Here is a 25841-nt window from a genome sequence, read left to right on the forward strand (position 1 = left end):
ACCCACGTGTAAGTAGGATTAAAACATTTTAGTTCATTGTTGGTGTTGGTCAGTGACTTATTAGTATGTTTCTCTATTTTATCCTACTGTAATCATAACTTTTTATTTTGGATGTACTACTCTTATTTTGTTGCTACATTTAATTCTTTAGTTCTCTTTAATTTTAACTTAGAATGTTTTTTTATTTTTTTATTTTTAATTCGGTGCCACTAAATTTACTGTACTGTTAACCTCCTAAAACAAATTGGTGACACTTGTCCTTCTGGACGATGGTAATATTGGTATTTTTTCCTTTCTTCCAGGGGTATTAGAAAAAACATGCTTTTATTCAAATGGGAGTGAGGTCCTCGCAGTTAATGGTGACATTGAAACGTCTAGCAATCTTTTGCCAAACATGGTTGAAAACGATTCCAAGACTCATCCCACAGTGGGTATCAGCACATGGACTCCCTCCTGGACCACCACGCCTTTATCCCAAGTTGGCCAAATGAACACAAACTCAAATATGTTTAGAGAGACTTTAGAGGAAAATGCATTTGCACCTACATCTCCAGCATCAGTGCTCAATCCTGATCTTACAAACGACGATGCTTTATCAGAGAACCCCAAGTACAGCACCCAGCTTTTTGCCACTACAGAGGGAGAGCCATCATGGTCGACAGATGTCTCCTCTAACATCAAAGACAGGATGACCACTCTACCTGCATTAAGTCCTACTCGTCCATCTGTGTCACAGAAAAAGGAGCAGAAAGAAAGTAAGTTTATGTTTTATTTGGCTTCATAATTCTGATTCGGATGAATAGAATACATTGCTGGCTGCTTCTCAGTGCATTCCCATGAGTTCTGAGGAATTAGCCACTTTTTGAGAATTTATATTGTCATGTATATTCCATGTTGCAATCAGTATGTTATCAGGACATTTCATAAGAAGAGGAAGATACACTAAGTTCATTCAGGAATGAATATTTACAGTATGTTCCTCAACTGGTGAAAATCATGCATGCTTACCATGTCTGAAAATGAATTAGACTTAGTTTGTAGATAGAATTTTCTAGATTCTTTTGAAATTATGTATGTGGTAAGTATCTTCCTGAACTGGGGATGTAATGACAGTTACAACATTTCCTATGTTAATGGGTAAATTCTTTAATTTGAAGTTATTTCTCAGTGCTGCAATAAACTTCCAGTGAAACTTCTGGTGACATTTCTGAGGACCGTTATGGGAATGTCAAGAAAGAACAATAAGTTAACTGTGATCAGTTTTCATTGGTTTGATTATTAAAAAAAAAAGTGCATTTCATTACTGCCTTAGTAGTTTTATTGATTAATCATGTCAGTATTGAAAGGTTTCTTTATATTCTTTTGTTAACCCTCTGAACTTTATATAGGTTAATATAAATGTATGTTAAAATGCACTTGATTTTCTTTCATTGCCTATCATTCCTTAGATGTTCATCTCATCTGATCATGAAGCAATACTTGCTTCAGGTCACGGAGAGATCTGAAATAAATTAAAAGAGATGGCCAGTGACCTAAAAGTCGCACTTTGTATAAGATGTATATTTGAAATTTCTATGAAATGAAAATGAAGAGAGGGTATCTGTCAGTAGGGATCTCTTCCAAAAAGCCACTGAATTATATGATGTTTTGAGGTGTCAGTCCTCTGTTGAGTTCCATACTTAGTTGTAAGATCTGATATTAGCTATCTACCCAACGAATGTATTATTCAGGTGTGAGTGATCAGATTGTTTGCATCACAGATTTTTTTGCTCTGCTGTTTTCTTCAGAAACATTTTGCCTTCAGGAGTTTGTTCCTTTCTTTCCCTGCCCCCTCATTATCATTAAATAAGCAGATAAAAGTTGTGAAAGAGCTCTTTATATCCTTCTTTGTTCTTTCCAGAGTGAAGTAAAAGAGGAAACTCTTTAATTTATATGTATATATATATGTGCATGTTTGTATATGTATCTTAACTGAGCACATGGAAAACATTCCTTTTGAGGGTGTTCCTTTATTGTGAATCAATAATTTGTCATTTACTCCATCTCCTGCAGTGTAGTTATTCCACAGGCTATGGGAATTGTCTAGGCTTTCTATACATTACATCCACTAGATTTTCTTTAACAGATTCGTATCTTGTTTATTCTCCTCACATCCAAAAATCGGAACAAATGTATGTAAATGTATACTTATATCCTGTTGGTGGTACATTTATTTACCTTAGTCAGTATGTAGTATTCTGTATACTATATATGCACTTGGAGGGATCCAGGATATTTTATTCTCTGAATAATTTTGTGTTCCCATAGCTGTACAAAGCATTGAGGACTAGAAATCATAGGCTTCTCCTACTATCTCACCCCTGTACCAGCCTTTGCAAATTATCTCCTTATACTTCGTGGCTTCTTTGGTCTCTCCCACTAAACTTTGCTTCCCAGAGAGAACTCCACCGAGGTTTGATGTCCAGAAGTATTCTCTTGTTGAAAGAGATGGGGAAAATCAGGAAAAAGTGATGTATGCATTTTTGGCATAGTTAGGCTGGGGTAGTCTTTTGGAGTGCAAAGGGGTTTTTAGGGCAAGCAAAACACTTAATGACTATGTAGGAACAGTGGTAGTAGATCAAACAGTTTCATTGTCATGAACCAGTTGTGACCGTTAGCGTGTGCCAAAAGAAGAATAAACTAGGACTAGCATATAGAAACATCTCAGCATTGCATGGTAGCAGATTCCAGTGATCTGTAGTGAGTCTTGTTGAATTTTCTTCCAGTAACTTATGTAATTTCTTTTGGGCCAATATGGAATGGATATTTGAGCTTTTTAGGCCTATTAAGGAAATTAATCTGGAAATGAAGTGCGAGGCTGATGTTTCACTGTTATCAACAAACACTAGCAGGTCATCCATCAGGACAGGTTTCATCTGGTTCAGATGTGGTCAGGTGAGTGCACTACTGATGATTTAGTAAGAGAGCATTACTTGGACTTTATGCTGTTTTTATGCAGGATGTTGAAAGACAAATGATATGTCACACAACACAGAGGCTGCCAGTGCAAAACTAGCCAGACAAAATTCTCTGAAGACATTTGAAATGGCAGTAATATGGCTATAACATTTTTTGTCTGATCTTAATATCCTTAGTACTGAATTTGCTATAATGTTGAATCACAGCTTCAATAAAATACGTTAGAGAATATTAATAAGAGAAATTATAAACACTGTGACTATATGATATTCACCCAAGACTTTAAAATAACACTAATATGAGATTTATGAATTACTAACTAGAGTGGAATGAAATTTTGCACATGTGACATCAATTATTATAAAAGCCCTTGCAGCATAAGGAAGTGCTTTGTCAGAAATCCTAGTCAAGAATAGATTAATAGGCAAATGGGAATGAATGATACAATGAAGAAGTGACAAATAAGTTTGTTTTCCTTTTACAAGAGGAAGCAATACTTCACCATCTGTTTGAAACCTCTTTGACGGAGTAAATGACATTTCTGGTTAAGTCAGCATACTTGTTCTTTAACCAGAGACTTCTCTGAGAAGTCTTAAAGAGAATTGTCTCTTAGACTAATTGCTCATTCAAACGCAGGGAAGTATATGACTGGTTAGGTTCCACTGTGAAGCTTACCAATGGAGCCTCATAGGGTTTCATGTGAGTGTAGAGTTTACACTATACCTTAAAAATGATCCAGGAAGGCAGTGAATAGTCAAGTAACAACATTTCTACTTGTACTGAGTAGCCTAAAATGAATATATGAGATACTGCACTCAAAAAAAAAAAAAAAAAAAAAAAAAAAAAAAGTTGAGGGTTTGCTGCAGACAACATTCTGGCTCAGTGATGGTCAAAAAGGCAACTCTGTTCCAGGTATTGTCATGATGTCAGATGTTGTCATGAGGGATCCAGAGAATAAAAGGAAAACTCATCACTTCAATGCATAAGTTCAGACAAAAAGAAAGAGGAAGAATTGGAAAATGCAAACAGCAGGCAAACAGATCAATAGAGGTGTGTAATGGCTTAGATGTGAGGAAACACTGAATATAAATAAGACTCTTTTCCTCCTGGAAAATTGTCCCTACATTTCTGAGTGGCTTGGAGAAGAAGAGGCAGTGGTTACTCAGTGTTTTTCTTTATATTAGTAGGTGCACAGTGCATTTTGGTTATCAGACTATGTTAAAGAAGATAGCCACAGCTTCACTGAATACATAGCTGCATTACAGAATAATGAGAAAACCAGAAAGTATGGAAATGCCTGGAAAACTTCATGATGAGTTGGTCTAGTTCAGGCTTTTAAACTCAATAGTCCATTTTCAACTTCTGACTTGTGAAGCCTCAAGACTTTACGCTGCCAGAAGTTGTTACACTCCTAGGGTGACTGTTCTTATTTGCCCTAGATTCTTATTATTTTTCTTGGTGGTTCCTTGCAAAAGCTAATTTCTGCATCAGATGTGTCCTCTATTACTTCTCTTTCTTGCCAATGAAAGAGTGCAATAGGAGTGGATTTTTTGTTTTGAGAGATTAGAGTTTGTATCAGTTCAGATTTAAATGTGTTGTTTGGAAGGCATGGTCCATAGGATGGAGAATTTCCTAACGTAACAGAAACATCAATAAGAGATTTTTAGGTTCACCGGTAGGTTCACCAGTGGCATTTGGGGGTATATGCAGTAGTATTCTGTTCATCAGCAATAGTCATTATCTTAAAGAATAAAGGATGTTTTTCCAAGATAAATATCAATACACTTTCATCTGTACTTTTCTTCTCTTTGAAACAAAAGTTGGCTGCATTTATGCGATAAAGTGGTAGACTGACCAGGAGACATCTCATGTATCAAATTGAGAGTGATGTTTTCATTTCAAATGGAGCAGACTCCCTGGTTTATAATACTGCTGATCTGGGGAGACTAATGGAATATGCACTGAGTCAAGTGGTATTAGCAGCTACTTTTGTTTCTTCCACTTACTGATATTTATATATATATACATGCTTAATATCCTTTTTTTTGGTCCTATGCCAGTTCCCTCATACTTCTCTTCTAGCAGACGGTCAAGTAGCCACACAGCCTTTTCATGTACTCAAATGCACATGGAAAACTGTGACCATGCTCAAATACTAATAGGAAAAGTAACATGACCAACTGTTCTGAGCTTGATCTTCTACCATCCCTTTCTTTGCGGGGCCTGGCATCCAGCTTGCCCAGCGCTCTGGCAAGCAGCACACAAGCCTGCCCTTGGCACAGCCCTGAGTGGGTTGTATGGAATTAAGGGATGTATTTTTTCAGCTCTGACTATTTCTGAAGATACTGAATAGAGTGCTAAGAAAGGGCATGAGTCTCAGGTGATCACAGATTCCCAGTCAGCTCCCCTCTGCACTTAAGCAAGCGTGTAAGAGGATGATCAAAAACAAGCCCTAAATGGTTGCTTCTGGGAGTGAAGTGAGAAAGTGCCTTTGCAAAATTGAAACACTGTTTATGGACTTCAGTTCAAAAAGCATATGTTTTATTTTTGCATGTTTGCAACTATTACCCTTCCTAAAAAAGAAAACAGATATGCTTGTTATGTAGAGTAGTAGCAATAGTAATGAGAAAACTCTTTCATGTTTCATGCACATTTGAAATGGAGCAATTTATTTGCAACACCCTGCTCTGCCCAGAGGTCATCTCTTATTGTAATATAACAATGTCTAATTCATACATTAGATAAACATTTTTCTCTTACCAGCACTCTCCTTTCTTTGCATTTGGTATTTTGCCATAACTATAAGCTATGAAGAACAAAGCTGGCTCAGCTTTCTGTTTGGTAGAGAAGAGCAATATGAGAATCTCTTTGGAGATAGTTGGAAGGGATGTGTCATGGATGGCATGAACCAAGAAATTCCCTGCTTCTCTCTCCTTGCCTCGTGCTTCTCATTCCAAGCTAAGGTACTCAGTAACAGCTTTCCAAGTTGGACCATAGTTTTCATCTCCTAAATCCCTAGTCTCCAAAACAGTGGCCTAATAAACTGTGTTTTCTTTTGTCATAATTTATGTTTAATTATTCAAGTTGGAGCAGACCCAATTATATTAAGCGTAATAACAGTGATAGACCCATGGTAGATATTTAGAGATATTTATCTTGTTCTGAATAAAAATGAAAAATGTTAAAACATGAATTTCCCCTGGAGCAAAAATAGTTTTGGTCTTTCATATTGGCAAAGAAGATCACAAACTCTGGTGTTCGAAGTCCTAAGCCAGAACTTTGGCCAATCACCTGCTTTCTTTTTCATATTTTTCTTCTTTCTTTTTCATAGAATATGTGTAGATTTATCATTAAAACTTTGTTTTATGAGAAAGAAAAAGCTAACTAATTTTTAACACCTGGTGCATTACCACTCTCAGGCAACTGGAATTTGACAAAAATGGTAAAGAATCATGTGAAAATTGTAATGAGGTTGTTAACACTTTCATACTTTTACCTCCAGATACGTGAGCCTTTTATTCCTTTCAGTAAATTCATGGCTCCTTATTGCAAATATTTTGTTTGTAGATGATCATCTGTTCAAATACACTTGGGTTAAAAAATGCTCTGTATGAGATACCTAACAGATTAAAAATATCTATTGGAATTAACATTGTGATGGGTACTGTAAGTAGCTATCACAATCTCCCAGCAATTCCATTTTCACTCATTTACCAATCTTTACACTTCAGCCTTTCCACCACACCCTTGACTTTAGAACAAGAGACTCCCTCACTGGAAATAACTACCAAGTCACCATTGCAATGTGCTTCTGTAGTTAAAACATACACACCTTTAAAATGTTTAAATGTAAAGAACAGAAATCTTTTCAGCTTTATGTATTTTGCTTTTATGCATCTATTATGGTTGGTTTTTTTTTTTTTTTTTTAACATATTGTTGATTGTAGTTTAAAGTGTTTTGTCAAAGTTAAACAACAAACTGGGCAAGTGGTTAAGGTAGAAGTCATGTGCGAGCCTGTTATGTCATTTCCATGGAGGGGATCAATAAACACAAGTCATCCCTAACATAGTGATCTATCAGCTTCTCTGAAAAGTCAGTTATGTGCTATTTCAACAAAAAGATGTTGGTGCTAGTATTGTTCTATATTGTAATTGCTGATCAGTTTCAAAAGGCACACCTCTGCCTGTCTGATAGTTGAGTGTGATTTTATTTTTTATTGAAGTTTATCTCCTTTATGCTTCTGCGTGGTCTGTTTTGGCTTATAGTAGAGAGAATGCAATTGGCTGTAGAGACTGAGCTATCGTTAGTATAAAATGGAAAAATCTAGGCTATTGTCCAAAAGGAATGCACTGAGAGAAGCTATATGTATTTATTAGTGCAACTATATAAAAGAAACACATTTTTAATTCTGGGAAGTGCAGACGAAATACAAGTATTTAAAAATCTGAGTTTGCACAGGCAACTTGCAAGCATCTTGTTCGTAAGCTTTAAATGCAACTAAACTAGTATACAGCAATAGGGAAACTTAATGATAATTATGTTAAGCTTAGACACCTGTGTATTAGTCTATTCCTTTTACACACACACACACACACAAAAAAAAACAAAACCACCCAACAACAAAAACCATGTTTTTTGACCACTAACTCCTCAGACTGTGAAAGTTTTGTCAACATTCTTCTTTGTTCACATTATGATCAAATAGAACAATTGGAACTCTAAGGAATGATTCCACTGATGTTGATAGCTAAGCTTGTCTGTGAACAGAAGCATTTGAACTCTAGCTGTAGAAACATGTTTAAAATGTGATACCCAAAAGAAAATTGCAGTGATACAGACAAGAGAGTCAGTAGCAGTAGCAGCCCCTCAGAATTAAGAAAGGGCTGAGAATATCCTATACCATGTTTTGCAAAATATACTATAACAAACATGCAGTGAAATTCAGAAGATCTAGGGTGCAGTATTTCTCTGTAGAGCAAATTGTCTTTTACAGCCAGTAGCTGCCGATGCTGCAATGAAACAATTGCACACAATTTTGAAAACCATAGCTGTGGAAATCTTCCACAGGGAAAACAAACTGAAATCTGTTAGACTGCTAAGTCTGTTGTTAGCTATTTAGAACAGTCCTTGCTAAGCCAGAGCCTCAGTACACCAGGATCTTAAATTCCATCTGCAAACCACCAAACAGGAAATTGCAGTTAGCAAATCATAGATTTGACATACTTCCAGTGTTTTGCTTAGGAAGTTAGGTGCTGCATTTTGTCCCTGGTTTCTAGACTAATCTCATAGGAAGCCTTAAGTAGGGTTTGCTACGTTATTTTTGTCTGAAAGTGAGGTAAGCACTAAGTTATCACTGTGAGTTGAAAAAAGGATCGTAATCTCCTACAGAAAAGATCAGAACAACAATTTGACTGTTCTTGAGAGTTAATTAACCAGAGACAAATGGGACAGCTCAAGTACACTCTATTATTGTACTGTCCTATTCACAGCCTGTTGAATAGCTTGTTGAATATTTCGACCATTATCAGTCTTTTATAAAGCACTGTTTTGTTTTGAACATGACAGTATTGATACATAATTAATTGTTGTCAATCAAGGTAACATTCATGTTTGTTGTTCATTGAATGCGAATGAAAACACATTAAAAAAAAAATCTGAATTCCTCCTCCCATTGGTCCTGTGGAAGCTAGCATTTATTTTACACCCTTACCCCTTTTTGTTTTTCAACAAAGCTTATCAGTAATAGTAATGTAACATACATCTTTCAAAACAATAGCATAATGCAGTCCAGTAGTTTCTAATGATTGATCTAATCCTAAAATCAATCTCATTTTGTGTCTTTCGTTTATTTAATAGTAGGTTCTTTGAAATATGTCTCCAATTTCACTAAAGAATCCCAATAAAATGGCCATTAGGAAATAGCTAATCAGAATACCAGATCTGGAATATAGGCCAGGTCACACCTCATGGGGGTAGGTACTCAGCCTCACCTTTAGCTAATGAGTTTACCTGCTCTCAGCTGTTCCTGCCTAAGGGATTAAAGAAACAAGTATGTGCCGTAGCTAAGAAGGGAAATGTTTGGAATTGCTTGTGTTAAAAAAATTGGGGCTCAAAAAATGAGATGGCTTATTGAAAAGTCCAGTTTTCTGCAATAGCCCTTGTCAGTAGAATAAACAAGTTAGAATTTACAATTGGGTCAAGCTCTTTGCAAAAAGTGTTTGATGCAGACTGGATGTGGTGCTTCACAACTTTCTCTGTAGAGCAACCTTTAAAACTAGATTACCTTTAAAAAAAATACAGTAACATTTAAACTCTGATTTAAAATATGAGTTATATGCCCCTCATGGCTTTCTCTCTGTGACCTGGGAGATAATTAACTGTTTTTCTGTCTGCTGCAGGTGGTCACTGTCCTTATCACCTTTCCCTTTGGTAACTATGGAGCTGAGAATCACTCATTCCTTTCAAACTGTATAATTCATTAGCTGAGCTAAGTTAAATCCACAGCAATTGCTTTCAACTAGCCTTGAAGTTTTACTTCTATTTTAGATCTGTTGAAGAGGCTTGATGTTCAAAATCTTATCTCCTTCCTCCCCCACATGTAATCTGTTATGAGTCACCTGGGCTTCGTTAAAAGGTTAATACTGCTGAGAAAGAGACCCTTTTCCCTTTGCTCAGAGCCATGTAATGCTGTGGTTTTCACAAGGTGCTGTTTGTTGGCTTTCTGAAGAGGTGACTCAGTTGTAACGTAGGATAAGATGGCTCTTGGCTGGTTTAGCACCAAAGTTGTTGTCAGCATGTCTTATCATTTGTGTTGTGGCATTTTAATGGTGTACATACAAAACAATTATTTAACAACTCAAACTTACGTGCAAGTAGGCAATAGTCCTCTTTCAGCAGTTTAACAATGAGTTACCTCGTTTTGAGCAAAAGATCATATGCACCTAGTAGTTTTAAAGACATCTTGAACTGTATGAGCCCTGGACTGATACATGCACTTTCTGAATATAATTATGGTGACCCGTCTGTGTTTTTTTCTGTGCTCTTATTTTGTGCATTTTAAAGCTTTGGCACATTTCAGCAAATATATAGATTTAATTGCCTAAGAGTGATGCAAAATCTTCAAAATTAACGTATGGAGCACTTTTCACTATCTTTAGGTAATTTCTGAGTAATTAATTTTAGATATGATTCCTATTTAACATAGTGGTTGTCACAACATAAGCCATTTTATTCTTGAAGTAGGTATTTAAACTAAGTGGGCATTATTGTTTTGGGTTGACCTCAGTTGGCTGCCAGGAGTCCACTCAGGTGCTGTCTTATCCTTCCTCCTGAATAGGACTGGGGGGAAAATATAAGTTAAGTTTCTTGTGGGTTGAGCTAAAGACAAAGAGGCCACTTACTAACTGATGTGCCAGAAAGGATAGACTCAACATGGATAAGATAAATTGAATTTATTTATTGATATTTAAAAAAAGAGTTGAATGGTGAGAAACAGATAAAAGCAAAACAACCTTCCCCCACTGCGTCTTTTTTCCCAGCTGCTCACCTTTACTCCTCTTTTCTTGACTGGTGTGTATGTTACACTGATTGAGAGTTGCTGTCAGTTCATAACAGCTTCTCTCATCTGCTCCTTCTTATGCTTCTCCCCTGCTCCAGTGTGGAAACGGTTCCACAGACTGCAGTCCTTCAAGAATAGTTTTGATATGGCTGCCCTGTCTGGACTGCAGTCTCTTGTGGTGAGCTACTCAAATGTCAGTCCTCCATGGGCTACAGCTCCTTCTGAGTATAGCCATCTGCATGGAGTCTTATGCAGTGTGGAAATCTGCTCCACTGTGCTCCTCTTCAGGAGCTGCAGAGCAATTTCTGCTTCACCATTCTCTTCCATGGGCTGCATAATCTCTGCCCTGATATTCGGAGTGCTTCTTCTACCTCATTTTTCTCTGAGCTTGGCTTCTGCAGGATTATATCTAACATGTGTTTTGTTTTGTTTCTGTTTTTCCTCAGTAACTCTCTCCAGCATTTTCTTCTTTCTCAAACATGCTTTCTCAGAGGTGCAGTCATTTTGGTGGAGCCCAACAATGCCCTGTGGTGGGGCCATTGGAACTGGCAGTATCCGGCTTAGAGCAGCCCTAGCCTTGCATCATGGAGGAGCTCTTCAGCCCCCCATTACAAACACCTGGGCACCTGCACATAACACTGAGAAAGCTGTGAAAAATAGGCAAGTTAAATCTTGCCAATGGTGCTGTTTCTTGTAGAAAAATGTTGGCATTCTTCCTCCAGAAAACATATGTATCCTTTTTATTTTCTTCAGTAATGTAATACGAACGTGTGCTGTTCTGTAAGGATGGGTTGGTGTTTTCTGTTATGTACAATATGTGCTGGAAGAGAACAAAGGCACAGCTTTTCTGGGAGTGTGGAAAAATGTGAAGAAGGTTCTGAGAATGTATTCAGACTGGAGCAGTAACTCAATGTATACAGTCAGCAACTAAGCTTTCCCTCATGTTAGGAAATGGAGGCTGCTGGGAGTTGTGGAAATCATGTTTTCAACTCAGTGTTAATATGAAAAAATTGCAGAGACTGTTTTTGTTGTGAAATACTTAATTTTAGCTAATGGCACTTGAACTAAGAAAACGGCTTGTATATTTTCCTACTGGACTGATTCCAAAGGAGAGATTGTAGTTCCTGGCATCTGTTGAAATGGGCCAGAAGAATATAATTGACTGGGCCACTTTTCCTGAATTATGGAAAAAACATCTGAAATGCAATCTCAGAGGTTCTGTCCCAAGTGAACGGTACAAGAAAGGGAGGCTAAGAAAATTTGTCTCCCAATTTAATTGAAATGAAAAATGTACCAAGATGATGTAGTAAATTAAAAGAAGTATTAAATTTTTTGAAAACAGTAATAAGTTTTGGAAACAAGTTTTGCTGGGAAGACCAGGTTCTTGGTAGAGTGTTGTGCTCCTTTGATCGGCACCAAAAGTCTATGACAATCTGGATACACAATAGCAAATGAGCAGAAGAAAAAAAGGCAGTATGTATCTTAATATATCTCACATATGAAATTGTAAAATCAAGCAGAACCACAAGACCCTTTGAAAGTCAGAAGAGCATGACAGTTTAGGAAAAAAATTGATTTTATGAGGATCGCTTGCATATCAAGAAGCTTACAGGTTACTATAGGTAAGCTAGACAGGTTTCTAAAGTTTGAATGGATGTTTGGTTTGATTTTTCTCTTTTTAATGGGATTTCTAGGGTTTTCAGGACACTTAAAGGTGAGATTTCATAGAATCATAATGGTTGGAAAAGACTGTAAAATCATCTAGTCCAACCATCAACCCACTGCTGTCATGTCGGTAGAGCTTTTGCTATGAAAGAGCCAGGTGAATATTGCTTGGTTTCTTGGTTTCAGCAGAGATGAATTCACTCTCACAGGCATTGAGTTTATGGCCTTCAACTGTGAAATTTAGTGCTTACAGCGTACTGAGATAAGTTCTGTAGCAAAGCAGGTGGTGGTTGCTGCTGCCTTGAACACTGTCTTGTTTTCCATAAGCCTCTTCAAGATGGTCTGTAAAAGCTGCTCTGAAGATAAGTAACATTTTTCTAAGGAGAGTATCAGCAAACAAGACCTTGGTTATAAAAAGCAGGCTGTGTTTTCTTTTTCAATTCAAATTTATCTAACCCTTTCAGAATGCTTTATGGCGCTGGGCAATGATGCACATTCTGCAAAAGCATTGCTTTTGCTGCTGAGAGCAGGCTCTGTTCTTACCCACTGATAACTAACTCCTTCCCAGGTCCTAGAAAAAATGTTTTTGCTGCCATAAAGCTATTCAGACTAATGACCTGATCTATGTGAACTGATTATTTTTCTCTCCAGCCTCTCAAAAAACATAAATAAAAAGGCAGGATAGAGGAAAAGCTTTTTTTTTGCCCAGGGCTGGTTCATTCCGTGGCCTCAAAAAGAAGCGAGAACCACTACTGAATGAGAAATCATTCCATGTGAAGAGAAGGCTGGGTTTTAAAACTGAAGATATCAATCAGCCTTAAGCTGCAGTTCGGCTGTGTTTCTTTGATGCTGCCATAAATGTTGCCTTTCAGGGAAAGAGTGTTGGTAGTTATTTTCAAGCAGCTCAGTTCTCTGGTCCAGTTCACTCAGCTAGTTGTGCAGGAACAGTCCATAAGCAGTACTGTCTGGGAGTAATCCAAAGGGGGGAGAAGGAAAAATAAATATGTTTTTTAAATTAGTTTAAGCAACTTTGAATATGAGACCACAGACTTGCGTTGCAATTGTTGGAGTGGAAATCCTTCTGTTGCCGGTTCAGTCTGTTTGGCAATAGCCATGGATAAGCAGAAAACTCTTCATTTAGATGAATGTCAGAAATGACCCAGATAATTAGGAGCCATGCTGCTCTGATCAGCAGCTTTTTCACGTGTTCTTCCTATTCACTGTTCATTTTTCTTCCATGTAGGTAATGCCAGAAGTAGTTCATATGCCTTGTATTCTCTGTAATTAATGAATCTTTACTGGAGAAAGGAAGCAAATAAGTTGAAGCTTTTCTATACCTGTATGATGTCTCTTTTCTTTTCTGACCTATCACCTGCTTGATTGGGAACATATTTAATATTAACATGTTATACCATCAATTGGATTTATTCATGTATATGATTAGCATTCTAGCAATGAAGAGAAGTGTAGTTTATAAACACTTAGTCTGTACAAGTGGAGCAGAATTTAGCAATTTGATTTTGAGGTGTACTGCACGCTTTTCTTATTTCTTTGGTTTTGTCAGTGTAAGATTTTTTCATCATTCAGAATTACTGTTTATTTAAAAACATTACTTGTTATTTGTTCCAAAATTGATTTTTTTCATTAACCGTGTAGCAATTTTTAAAAATACTATTCCTCATTAAATAAGCTGTTCATTTTACATTTATTTAAAAAGACTTTTATTCTACCTTTAATGGCCTTTAACATAAAATATTCCCTGCTCTTTGTCTACATCACTGTATGCCAACATACTGAACAATTCTGGCACTGAGCAGACCCGACTGTCTAAAAGATATGTTCTGCCTATCACAAGATATTGGGCTTGATGCAAGAATGAATGGAAGGACTTGTTTATGCAAATGATCAGAATAAAGAAGCTCTAGGTTCTCTTCTGGTTGCAGTTTGGGTGAAACAACAGCATGGTTGTGAAATAGTGTGTTACTCAAAGTATAATCGACTAATGCATTTGTGTGGCACTTGAGGGGAAACTGGAAAATTCAGTAAGGTCCCCTGTAAAACTGCAAGACTTTTCCTGTTGCTGGGTTAGGGTCCTGAGTGCTAGCTGTGTATTTGTGCTCTATTGGTCTGTGCAGTATAAGTGAGCCAGGGGGGTGCTTCTCCTGAGCTAATTAGTCCTATGCAAAACTAAACAAGTGAGAATGCAAGGTGCATTTTCTTAATCTGCCAGAGTAGGTTTTTGAGACTGAAGCACTTCCTGTTCTTACTGTAGTGAGAATGTGGTATGTGATGACTTTGTGATGAAACAATTGCTATTACCTTGAAACTACACTTTTTGACTTAGAAGTCTGGAGAGTATGGACTTTGTACACTTACAATTGCATTGCAATTTATAGGCTGGATGAAAGAAGGTGGGCTGAGCACCTGTGTTAAAAAGATGAGGCTCTAACTAACCCAGGCATCTGCTTTCCAGGAGAGTGATCTAAGATATGGACATGCCTGGGATAAATACATAAATGATGCTGTACTAGAAAGCCAGAATCATGAAACTGATGATAAAACATGAATGACTTTGTTACTAGGGCAGGTCCTGGGTTTAGTCCCTCCTTCCATCTATCTTATTTTTAGAAGTTCTTGTATAATTACTATAAAATTTCATCCTCAGTACTGTGTTACTCAGCTATGGAGCACTCGTTAAAGATCAGGTAGGTTCATGGAATTTTATATCTCTGCTGTCAGGAGTGTGCAAATTTTAAAAGATCCAAAGCAGCCCAGAACATGATCTTAGAACGGACTGCTTTGCCATTGTGCTTCAGGTGATAGGTGGAGGTTTTGTGAATCATTCTGTTGAAATTTCAATTTTGGAAAGTCCTATGTGACTCTATTTCCCCAAATTAAGGACTAGACAGCCAAGAAATGCCTTCATCTACTCAGGAAATCCATTAGCATTGGATTTTATTAGTTTATTCTTGTTTAAAATTCTAAAACTGATGTATGGTTTGTAAAACTTTTAAGAACTTAGTACATTAAGTTAACCTGCTGATCACACTGAGGTAGCTTGCTATGTATAAAATGGCATGGATAGAGAATTGGTCTCATAGGTCAGTAGTGGGACAATGGTGGTTTAGAACAGGGCATATGTCAACCATTAGAGCAAGATAATTCTGTGCTGATAAAATAAAGAAGAAAGACTGTGTAGGGAGAATCACCATGCTGGGAAAAGTAGATAAACAAGTTGATGATTTTAGCAGGAAATCTGCCAGAATTGAAAAAAGAGGAAAAAGCTATCCAAGCTATGCCTATGGTGGGTTCATCCAACCTGTATCAGAAAGAAATTGGTTTTATTTCTCGTACAGTTTTTTAGAGGGTCAGAGGATTGTGAAAACATGAGTTTAGTTGTTTTTCCAAGCTAACCTACAAAGTTTCTTTGAATTGTTTTTGTTTTTGGATATGCATTTTTGGACAATGTTGTGATAGCATTATGGAATGTCCCCTTATCCATGAGGAACAGACATTGCTTATATGCTATATTTGCTGACTTCTTAATTCAGTACATACTTTGAAACAACTAATGGTGATACTTTTGTTCTAAATATATTGTTTTGATTTCACAGGTGCCTGCATAAATCTCACCAACAGCCAGTGCCAAATGCTGCCATATAACTACACGACTCTAACTTCAGTTCTTTCCATTGTCAAAAGTATTGAAATGGAAAAGTTCCTGAAGTTCTTCAGTTATCTCAGTCGTCTCAGCTGCTATCAACACATCATGCTGTTTGGCTGTAGTCTTGCTCTTCCTGAATGCATCAGTGATGGTGATGACAGGTATTTGGAAACAAAAATCAGTCAGTGATGAGAGCCAATTGTGGTAAAACATTCTCTATTAATCAGACAAGTGCAGATCCCAACTAAGCCTATGACCTTCTCGCTGTAAAACTTCTGTCTGTCAAAGCTATTCACATTTCTGCCAGAATATGCCAACTGCAGTAAGATTCTGTTAGAAAAAGTGTTTCCAGTGCACTAAATAAAAGTGTGGCACCAGAGTAGTCAGCTTTATTTTCTTAACAAGAGGTCTGAAATTGTTGTACCTCATCTCTCCAATCGGTATAGTCCAAAATGGAATGCTTTGTAACAATATAAATGCTTTAAATATTTAAAAAAATATTCAAGTCAAGAAAGCAGATTTTTGTTTTTAAGGCAACAGTCATTTCAATTCTTGTTAGTCTTTTCTTTATGAAAAGTTTATCTTTTAAACACATTTTATGGTATTAGATTAGCAGAATGTTTTCAGAGTGACATAAACTTGGGAAAATTGAGGAGTATGCCTTGATTTCTTCATTTACATAGTTACACAGCATTAGTATCATAGGCATGCACCATTTTCATTCAGTTTAATTTGAAGTATAGCCAGTAAGTTTAGCAGTATTAAAATCAGCATACGGTCCAAACAGAATAAAGATATATATATATATATATATATATATATATATATATACAGCTCTTCTGATGCTTCTGAAGGGTAAAGGAATGAATGAGGGATGAGTTCTTTCTCCTTACCTCATGTGTAAAATTCAGTGGAAGAGAATGTTGCAATTCAAAAAGCAGTTCAGTTAACATAACAATAACGAAGGTGTTGAAAGCTCCACAGTTTAAAAGAGCAGGGATGGGATACTTAGAAAAGTGCTTACGAAAATGCAGTTTTACTTTTTAGGTAATGTGATTTTTAATATAGTTGCTACTGAAAGTGCCAGTCTAGGCAACCATACCTGCCATTTCCACCACAACAGAATCCATTAACCATGCTTAACTCACTCTGATTCATTACAGTTTTCCTCTCACTCCAGTTCAGTATTACAATCAAATAAACGGAGAAGTGAAAGGATAGAAGTTTCAACTTTCCTTTTCAATTTCTTTGCTGAAGATAACTTTCTTGCAGAGTTTACATTATGACGGCTAATTTAAAAAGAAAAGAAGAAAAAAAAATTAAGCTGAACTTTGGAACGTGCAGATTTTTGCTGTGGTTTAGAGCAGCAACCAAAATATTTTGAGATTGAAGAGTAAGGATTTTTTTTGTGTATTTTTTTTCCCCACAGTAGCAACTTTCTCCCGTTTATTTTTAATATCAAAGATGGGACTGGATTTCCATGCCTAGGTATAGTGTCATAGAGATCTCAATGCCTCCTCTGATTATTATTTTAACACCATTTTATGGAAACTGTACTGGATCCTGCAGGTAGATTGGGAAAAATATGCTGTGAGACTGTAAATGATGCAGGCTTATATTAAAATCTAACTTTAATTGTATGTCTTCAGGGGATGTCATGGTTGACACTGAAAATGAAGGCTGAGTGGCAATCACAGGTAGAACCGTAAGGGTTCATTTACAGAATGCTTGTTTGTTAAATCTCGTTTGAAAAACATGAGTTGCATTAGTTAGCTTGTGTTCTTTTTAAAGATCCTTTTCTCTTTCTCTTTTTTTCCTCTAAGCAGTTGAGTGATTTTAGTGATTACAGCTTATCTTGTAGAACCCAATTGCAGGCAAACAAATTTCCCTTAAATGCAAGTGTGTAATGAGTTAAAGAAGTAGCATGTCTTTATTTTGGATGTGATTTCCTGTATTTCTGCCCACTAATCTCATTTTTTAAAAACCAGAGTGCAGTATTAATTTTTACTCACTATTTGTATGATTTATTGATTTAAAAAAATGAGGCCTATAGTGTCTCATGATTTGTTTCTGTTTAGTTTGATGTAGACTAAAATGTTTTGTGAAGCCATCCTAATGTCAATAATTGTTGAACGATGAACTTGAAGCAAGAGGTTTCTCCTTTACTGAATATTTATAAAATCAGAACATAATTTTTTTGTTTCCTCTCAGTATGCCTGTTACTTGATTAGCAACATGTATTGACTTTACTATGTCAGCATGAACAGGGGATATTTGAGGGAAAAAAAAAAAAGGTCATGTCAGAAACCTTGTGGTTAATTAAGATTTATTACTGTAAAATCCAAAAGTGAGGTAAAGTGATATAAAATAAGTGAATCCCATTTTCAGAATGAGAATTTAGTCTAGACAGTTTTAAGAGAAACAGATATAATACCTGAACAAAGTAGTAATTTAATACCTCCCCCTAGGTCTCAGTAATAATCCACCTCAATGAGACAAGTCAAAAGTAAATGAAATTTGTGAATTCTGTCTGTGACTCTGAAGTGACCCTGGAGAAATCCCTTTGTTGGTATAAAAAGCTCTTGGAATAATAAGGGAAACTCATTCTGTATGTGTTTGAGGCACAAATACAAAAAAAAGGAAGAGACAGGCATGTTCTATGTCTGTTAAACAGGGTCATTTGGTAAATATTAGGAACATACTGGAGGAATCTGGATCAGGAGAACAGCCACTGTAAAAAGACTCTGAGGATAATGAATAGGGATAGTTCCACATGCTGTATCCCTTTTTTGGAAATAAGATTTTTTTTTTTAGCATCCAGTATCATAAAACATATGTTAGTATGCAGAACAGTTGTTGCTGACATTGTCTCTAGTTCCTCCTGTGAGTTACTGATTTTTCATCCTGACAGCATATCTGATAATAGTATATATTGATACTTCTTTGTTTTATAGTGCAATTGCCTCAAATTTATGTAAAATGTAATTTGACAAATGCTGCTTACACAGTAGAGAAGAAATGAGAACCATGTGATGCTCAGATGTTTATTCTTAGGTATTGTTGAGAGAATCTGTTGGCAGCTTCAGCCTTGGGAGCAATAATTATAACAATGTGCTACAAGAAGCAACAAGAAGGGAAGTTACAAATGCTAACCTTTGGTATCTAATATGCTGTCATTACACAGCTTTGTTCTGGTGTTTTGATTTATGGCTGTTTCACATTTATCTTTCATGTTTTCATAAACATTGTTTTCATTATCACTTGAAGGAGATTAAGTTTCTGGGCAGGGAGCGTCTTCAGTGTTTGTGTAATACACAGTGTAATGTACTGGGATGTCTGAATACTAATACAGTACTGTTGCTATTAAAAATCATTCTTTATCTTAATATGATGAGAGTGAGGTGTGGCAGTAAAAAAAAAGTCTAAAAAATTATATTTCATTCTAGCAACTGTGGATGCACAATCAGCTAGCCCTGCTATTTTAAAATATATATATAGTTATATCTTTAAAAAGCTACTTTGAAGTAGAACTAAAACCTGTGTGAAAAGGCTATGTGGGAAGTTGAAGTGCGTTAAGGTAAAGCTATTATTTGCTCATAACTTGGGTAGGGCTCTTCATTTAAAAAGACTAAGACATCTTCCTGAGTGAATGCATGAGATCTTTCCAATATGGCTTAAAAATTAGACTTACAAAACCTGTCTTAAAGGAGTCCAGCAGCACTTCTAAGAGAACGTGACTCTGTACTCAAAATTGACATATTATATTCATCGCTGTGTCTGATTACTTCTGAAATGTTCAAGGTAGAATCTTTTTCATTTTGCATAGTATTGTTGTAAGGAAAAACTGTTTTCAGAGCTGTTGGTTTATCATTAAGGATTTAAGCTAATGAGTTTTACTTTACCACTGGGAGTTGGCCACAGGTCAGTAACTCCAGCATAATGATTATTTATTTCTTTATAGAAACTCACTTGCATTGGATTCTGCAAGTTCTACAGACTTTGAGCTTATAGAAAATTTAAAGATTCCAAATTAGAGAAGTTTATAGTGGGTCAACCTACAATTGTACAATGCTTCATCTGTAGCTCTGGTGGAACAGAAAGCTATGTAAGATCCTTAAGGCCTACATGCATGGCTTGTTTCAGACTGAGCATTAGGAATAAACTTAAAGACTATGGATTCTCATTGTCTTGGTGTCTCGTAGAAGCCTGAGTAATTCCAGTAGTCCCTGGTGTAGAAATGTATTCCAAAAAGCAGAACAAGTGCCTTACGTTGATATATCCCCAGAGTATTAAATTTTTCAAGGTCAAACTTAATTGAAACTCTACCAAGAAAACAGTATTTGAGCGATGTAAATAGGGTAATATACTCTCAAGGTACATTTCTCATGGACTTCTCATTTCTGCATCTGTTTACACACTGCTGTTTTGAAATTTTTGTTTTGCTTTTTTGAAAACAAAGTTGTGAAATGGTTTATACCTTAAGTTAGGGCTCAGAGTCCATCTGAGATCTTGATTAAAATCTGAAAAAATTACTTCACTCATACGAACACCCATTCTTGCTTTTTAAGTTTTCTTTATCTTTAGGTTCATTCTAAAGTAGTAACTTCTTGTAATTAAGAGAAAGAGTTTTCTCTGATTTTCAGTCTCTTTCTTGTAAAGGAGCTTGCCATGTCAGTGTCTGTATGTAACAGTTTTTGTTGTTATGCAGTAACATCCATGGGGCAAATAACAGTAAAATACACACTGAAAGCTGAAGAGAGATGTATGATCTGTAGGGGCTAGGAGAAAACTGGGTTAACGGGGGAAAAAGTTGTATGAAGCTATAAACAGTTTTCATGTAGTCAGCTACCCTTTGAAGTGTTGGAAATAGTAGGAAAGAGCTCATACTGGGAAATCTTTTTTTTTTTTTTTTTTTGTCTCATTATCTTTATTTATTCTTTGTAATTTTTACAAAGAATGAAAGTAAAAATGATTCATTTTCCATATGGGCATAAGCTAGTATAAAATGTTAGATCCAGAAAGCAAATCCAGAAATCTGCGTGTCAGATTTTAACAACAGTTGAAAACAAATTTGAGATGAGGAAAATTTCTTTCAAACCCTCTTAAAATACAGTCAAGAATCAAACTTCGTACAGCAAGAGATCTCAGAATGTCATGTTTTGTATAAAACATGAATATCAGAGACATGGCTGTTTTTCTGCTTTTGTGAACTTCCTCTAGACTTATGGTTTTTGTTTCTTTGGCTTACAGTGAAATTGATCTTTTAAAATTTATTTTCTTTTGTTGTAGTGAACATTTAGAAGTTAAAAAACAATAATCTTATGTAAAAATAAGTTCTTAGAGCTCTTGATGCCCTTAGGGTATTTTGTAGAAAACGTTAACTGAATTACATAGATCTCATTCATGTAGCTAAAGAGAATTTTTATATTAGGACTTTGAATAGGAAGCTATCAACACATCTATTTTTCAAAGTCCCTTATGTGTTCAATTGTATATGAAATATGTATGAGTATGTATGACTTCTGATGGGTAATTCTACTCTCGCATATTTCAGTCTTGTTTAAATCTACCTAATTTTAGTAACAAAAGGAGGTAGATATGCCAAGATAAAACAGCAGAATTTAGGAATTCTGAGTAATCAGTCTGATAGGTGACCTGGCACTTTTTATAATGCATCTGTGCAGAGATATCAAATTATACTTGCAAATTTTTGCAATTCTATAGCTTTTAAGAAATGCTTAAGTTTTACATGCTGGTGAAATGTCACTTCTAGGTAACCGTATTGAGAAACTCTCCTGGAAGGACATTTAGAAGCCCCTTAACAAAATCATATTTTCTGTGATTTCATTGGAATTGCTGCTACTTGATTTAAACCTACAGCACTGATGAGAATTTTTCTTACCATGATCTGAGTGTGTGAGGTGAAGGCTCTTTCAGAAGCATCTAAAATGGCCACTGGTCATTTCCTAAGTTTGCAGTATGGCTCTTCACACACAGACCGAGCAAGTCAGCATGACTCAAAGAAGCTATTCAGGCTGATTTTTGACAGTGGTTTTCTATCAAGGAGATCTGTTCTATTCTTCAGCCTTGATGCAGAAAACTATTAATTCCAACTTTTATAATGTGAATAACACAGAGGTAACTTTTAATAGATGAAATACTTTATATCCAGAGTGTTTTAAATCTTGCGATATCTTCATTTAAAAGAAATGTGACAGGCTGATTTAGTACAAGAAAACCCACTATTGTAGAATCTATGAATAAATGATCAAGTTATTATCCAACCCTTGGTTTTTAATGTATTTGTGGTTCATGTAAGCATAGTTGTGACCACACAATGTTGGGGATCCAGCTAATGAAAAAACATGCATTGTCAAACCCTGTCTTATAATGAATCCAAAACTTAGGGAGAAGGAGTCTGATACAGTTGTGAATGCTTTCCCACACAAATAATGTGCTTTCCCACTGTTACTCTTTCTTTTTTTTTTTTTTTTTTTTTTGTCCTAGAATGTTTTTAAACATTCTACAGAGAAAATTGGTGTAACTGTTTCTGTTTAATCAAAAAACAGGTCACACACACACATACACACACATACACGCACACACACACACACAAGGTGTTTTACTTGAGAAAATGCAGACGAAAACAACGACTGCATGCTTTTTCCTTGTGCACTTTGAATCAATTGATATGCCATCTGATAGCTATAATTGCACCAATAATTATATCTATAGGGTGGTTTAATTCTTTCATTAGACTGTTGAGGATACAATTGCTAGTGGCAGAGAGTCAACATTTGACATATTGAGAGCAGAATTTAAATAGCCAGTTAGAGCTCTGGTCTCTCCTCAGTCTGATCACTAATTCCAGGTGAAATAGAATTACTAATTCCAGGTGAAATAGAATTGACTTAGAGCAACAAGAAAGTGAAATGGTTGGCAGGTGTGATGCACAGGGGTGAAGTTCAAAGTGGCAGCAATGTTTAGAATGTTTAAAATAGCTATCAAACAGCAATAAACAATTCTGTGGACTTTTGAAAATGTTTATGTATGACTGAGCAAATGTCACATACAAGGTTGTGGTTGAAACCGTGTTTCAGTAAAAGCGATGAATTGTTTTCCTACATAAAACACAATGAATCAACTTTTAGTTCAAGCTGAAATCTGAGTGCGTAATGGATGGATAGGATACATATAAGAAAAGGAAATCTACAATGTGCAGGTTCAGAAAGTATTTGCAGAGTGAAATTAATTATAACAAATGTTCAGAGCACAACTCCTGCACTGACTAAAGCTAGCTGATTGAGAAAGAAAATGCTATTTTTACTCTCCTGTGATCAGAACGTGTTCTTTATAAGACACAAGAGAGACACTGAGTGGGAGATCAGCTGCTTTACATCTGACTTCAAAGAAAGGAATACTCACATATGTCTGAAAGGCTGGCATTGAACATATTTCCAAGAAATGAAAAAACTTTAAAATGATGAATCATGTTACAACTGTGATAATATAGCTGAAATTAGCGTTGCATTTTTATAGCAGTTTTCTTTTCAAAGCAGCCTGTATTATTCATAAAAAATGTATTTCGTGTGTTATTTCATTAGTATTGTGGAGTTGACTCTTCCAAGACAGAAAAAAATATGCTAAAGAGAACACTAGCATTTGCATTGTCCCTTAGAACTCAGACCTTGAAGTCAATATGTGATACTCAGAACTCATTTCTGGTGGAAGGCTATGAGATGAGAAACTGAGCTCATCTTAGTAGAGAATGCAAGGGAAAATACAGATGAAGATATGCAATTGGTCAAAATGCCTATGTTTAAAATGGATTGATATGTTTTCTCACATGAACCTTTATTCAGATGTGTATAATTTTGGAGAAAATAAAGTGCACTAGTTAAAATTTTTAAGTCTAACTTCCATAATTACCAGGAGTTTCTAATGTCTCAAAGTATGCAAGTAATAGAACTTAAAATCTGGTATGGAGCTTGTGTTAATAAGTGGTGGGGTTTGTGCCACAGTTCTTGTGAGCTAGTAAAATAAGAGAAGTAGAATAGAACGTGTATTTACTTTAAAGTAATCTTTGCAACCTACTGTTTTTATAAAGTTTATGGGTCAATGATTTTGCTTGCAGGAATTAATTCACAAATTTTATCTTTTAAATCTTAGAAAAATCATTATTCATATGTCCTGAATTGACAAGAGATTGATAGTAAAGTCTCTGAGAGCTTTTCTGTTAGGATCATGGCTCAGCTAGTGTTGAAGGAGCCATAGAAGGCTTGTAACTGGGGCTGGCCCTGGAGCCATGTTACAGGTCCTTATGTAAAAGGTCCTGCAAAGGAGTCTTATCTCAAACTCTTTTACAGTACTGTGCCAGTAGGTGGCAGATGCAGTGTAGGGGAAGGACAGATCAGGGAAAAAATATAGGGAAATTAGGACAGAAATTAGAAACTGCAGAGAATATTTTCACCCTTTTAGAGAGTTGTCCTTTTTCTGCCTGTACACAGTGGCTGTTTACAACTACTGACATGTGGTTGTACAGAAGGAAGGGATTACTTAAGAAATTAATTTAAAAATTAAAAGCTAGAAAAGTGATTTAGAGCTGTAGACAATGGTATCCTGCATTGGCCAAAATAATGTTGGTGGTCCATTGGGTGCAAGGTTGGCTTTTCCATAGCAAGTGGCATCAAATTTGTACGCAGCATTTCACCTTCCTCACTGATCTGATGTACTGGCCATGAAAACTTTCCCAAATCACAAAATAATCTGTCAAAGTGTGTGTGCTGGGAGGAGATAAGGATGAAACAGATTTTTTAAATTTATCAAGAATAGGAGTGGGTTGGTTTTTTTTTTTTTTTTTTTTGAGACATTTTGGGCATGGGAACATCCCTTTGAAAACATATTTCACAACACTGTCCAGGGGATTTAAGAGAAGGGAAGGAGTCAGAAATCAAGAGGACTGATTGTTTTATGAATGCATATTTTACTGATTGATTGCCTCCAGCCCACTTGGTTTAATGATTTTCTGTGTGCACTGCCTATGATAAGTGTCTGCTCTCTAGGCGGGGATGTTACCAGGGAATCACAGGTCTTTCTTACTTTCTCCTATGCGTGCAATGTAGTATTTCTGATAAACTGATACTGATCATTTAATTAACTGAAATAATTATTTGCGGCAAGTCATAGGGTGAACACAGCCTTTCTTTAATTTGAAAATTTATTATATGTCCTTGAAAAACACACTTGCATTTACGAAGTGAGCTTTATTTCATTTAATAAAATGTAACATAAGCTGTCAGTAAAACATTACACTTCCACAAACTTGCAGGAGAATCAACGCTGATAGCCTCCTATCACACTTTTGCATCTGGACTCGAAACCAGAAAGATGTAGGTGAGGGAAAAAGTCTCTCTAGTAGGTATGGGTACACTGTCTTGTGCAGGAGTTAATAAAACCAAGATTGAACAGTGTAGCCACTGTTCAATCTTGTTCAAGGGTTGTCTAAGAATTCATATACTTTTCAGCTCGTGCTTGGCCTCTCTTAATGAACAGCTTATTAAAAAATACCTTTAAGCTATCTGCAGTGAAAAACTAATGAGAGTTCAGTTAGTGAGATATGTTAAGTATGTTTCCCCTTCTTGTGAGCAGCTGCAGCTGCCTTGCTGGAGGCTGCAGTGGTATAGTATCCCACAACCTGCTACCTGAGCAGGGCAGACAAAGTACAGTCATGGGATCATGCAGGTGGGAAGGCACCTCTTCAAACCCCTGCTCAGATCAGAGCCAACTTGAAAGATAGTTCAAATTGCTCAGGACCATTTCCAGAGGTTCCACAACATCTCAAGGGGACATGTTCCAGACTGTTTCATGGTAGATTTTAAGTTGATTTTATTTTGGTAGTGCTGCAGAATCAGTGTTCTGTTTCTGTACTTGTTTTTCTCCAGCTCAGCATTGCCATTTCCTTGTTCTGGTAGCATTAGTCAGTTCCATGATAACTT

The 25841-nt window shown here is 36.2% G+C and overlaps 1 protein-coding gene across 1 annotated transcript in view; it reads left to right on the top strand.

The window, feature by feature from the left end:
- CORIN (corin, serine peptidase) overlaps positions 1-25841 on the top strand; it is a gene marked incomplete at both ends in the record, with an annotated part of 119193 nt that overhangs the window by 22456 nt on the left and 70896 nt on the right. The window contains 2 exons of the mRNA XM_079534872.1: positions 303-755; positions 15797-16007. Of these exons, the coding sequence (XP_079390998.1) occupies positions 303-755; positions 15797-16007 (664 nt within the window). The remainder of the gene's footprint in view (positions 1-302; positions 756-15796; positions 16008-25841) is intronic.

This window comes from Tetrao urogallus (assembly GCF_951394365.1).
Source record: "Tetrao urogallus genome assembly, chromosome: 4".
NCBI lineage: Eukaryota > Metazoa > Chordata > Aves > Galliformes > Phasianidae > Tetrao > Tetrao urogallus.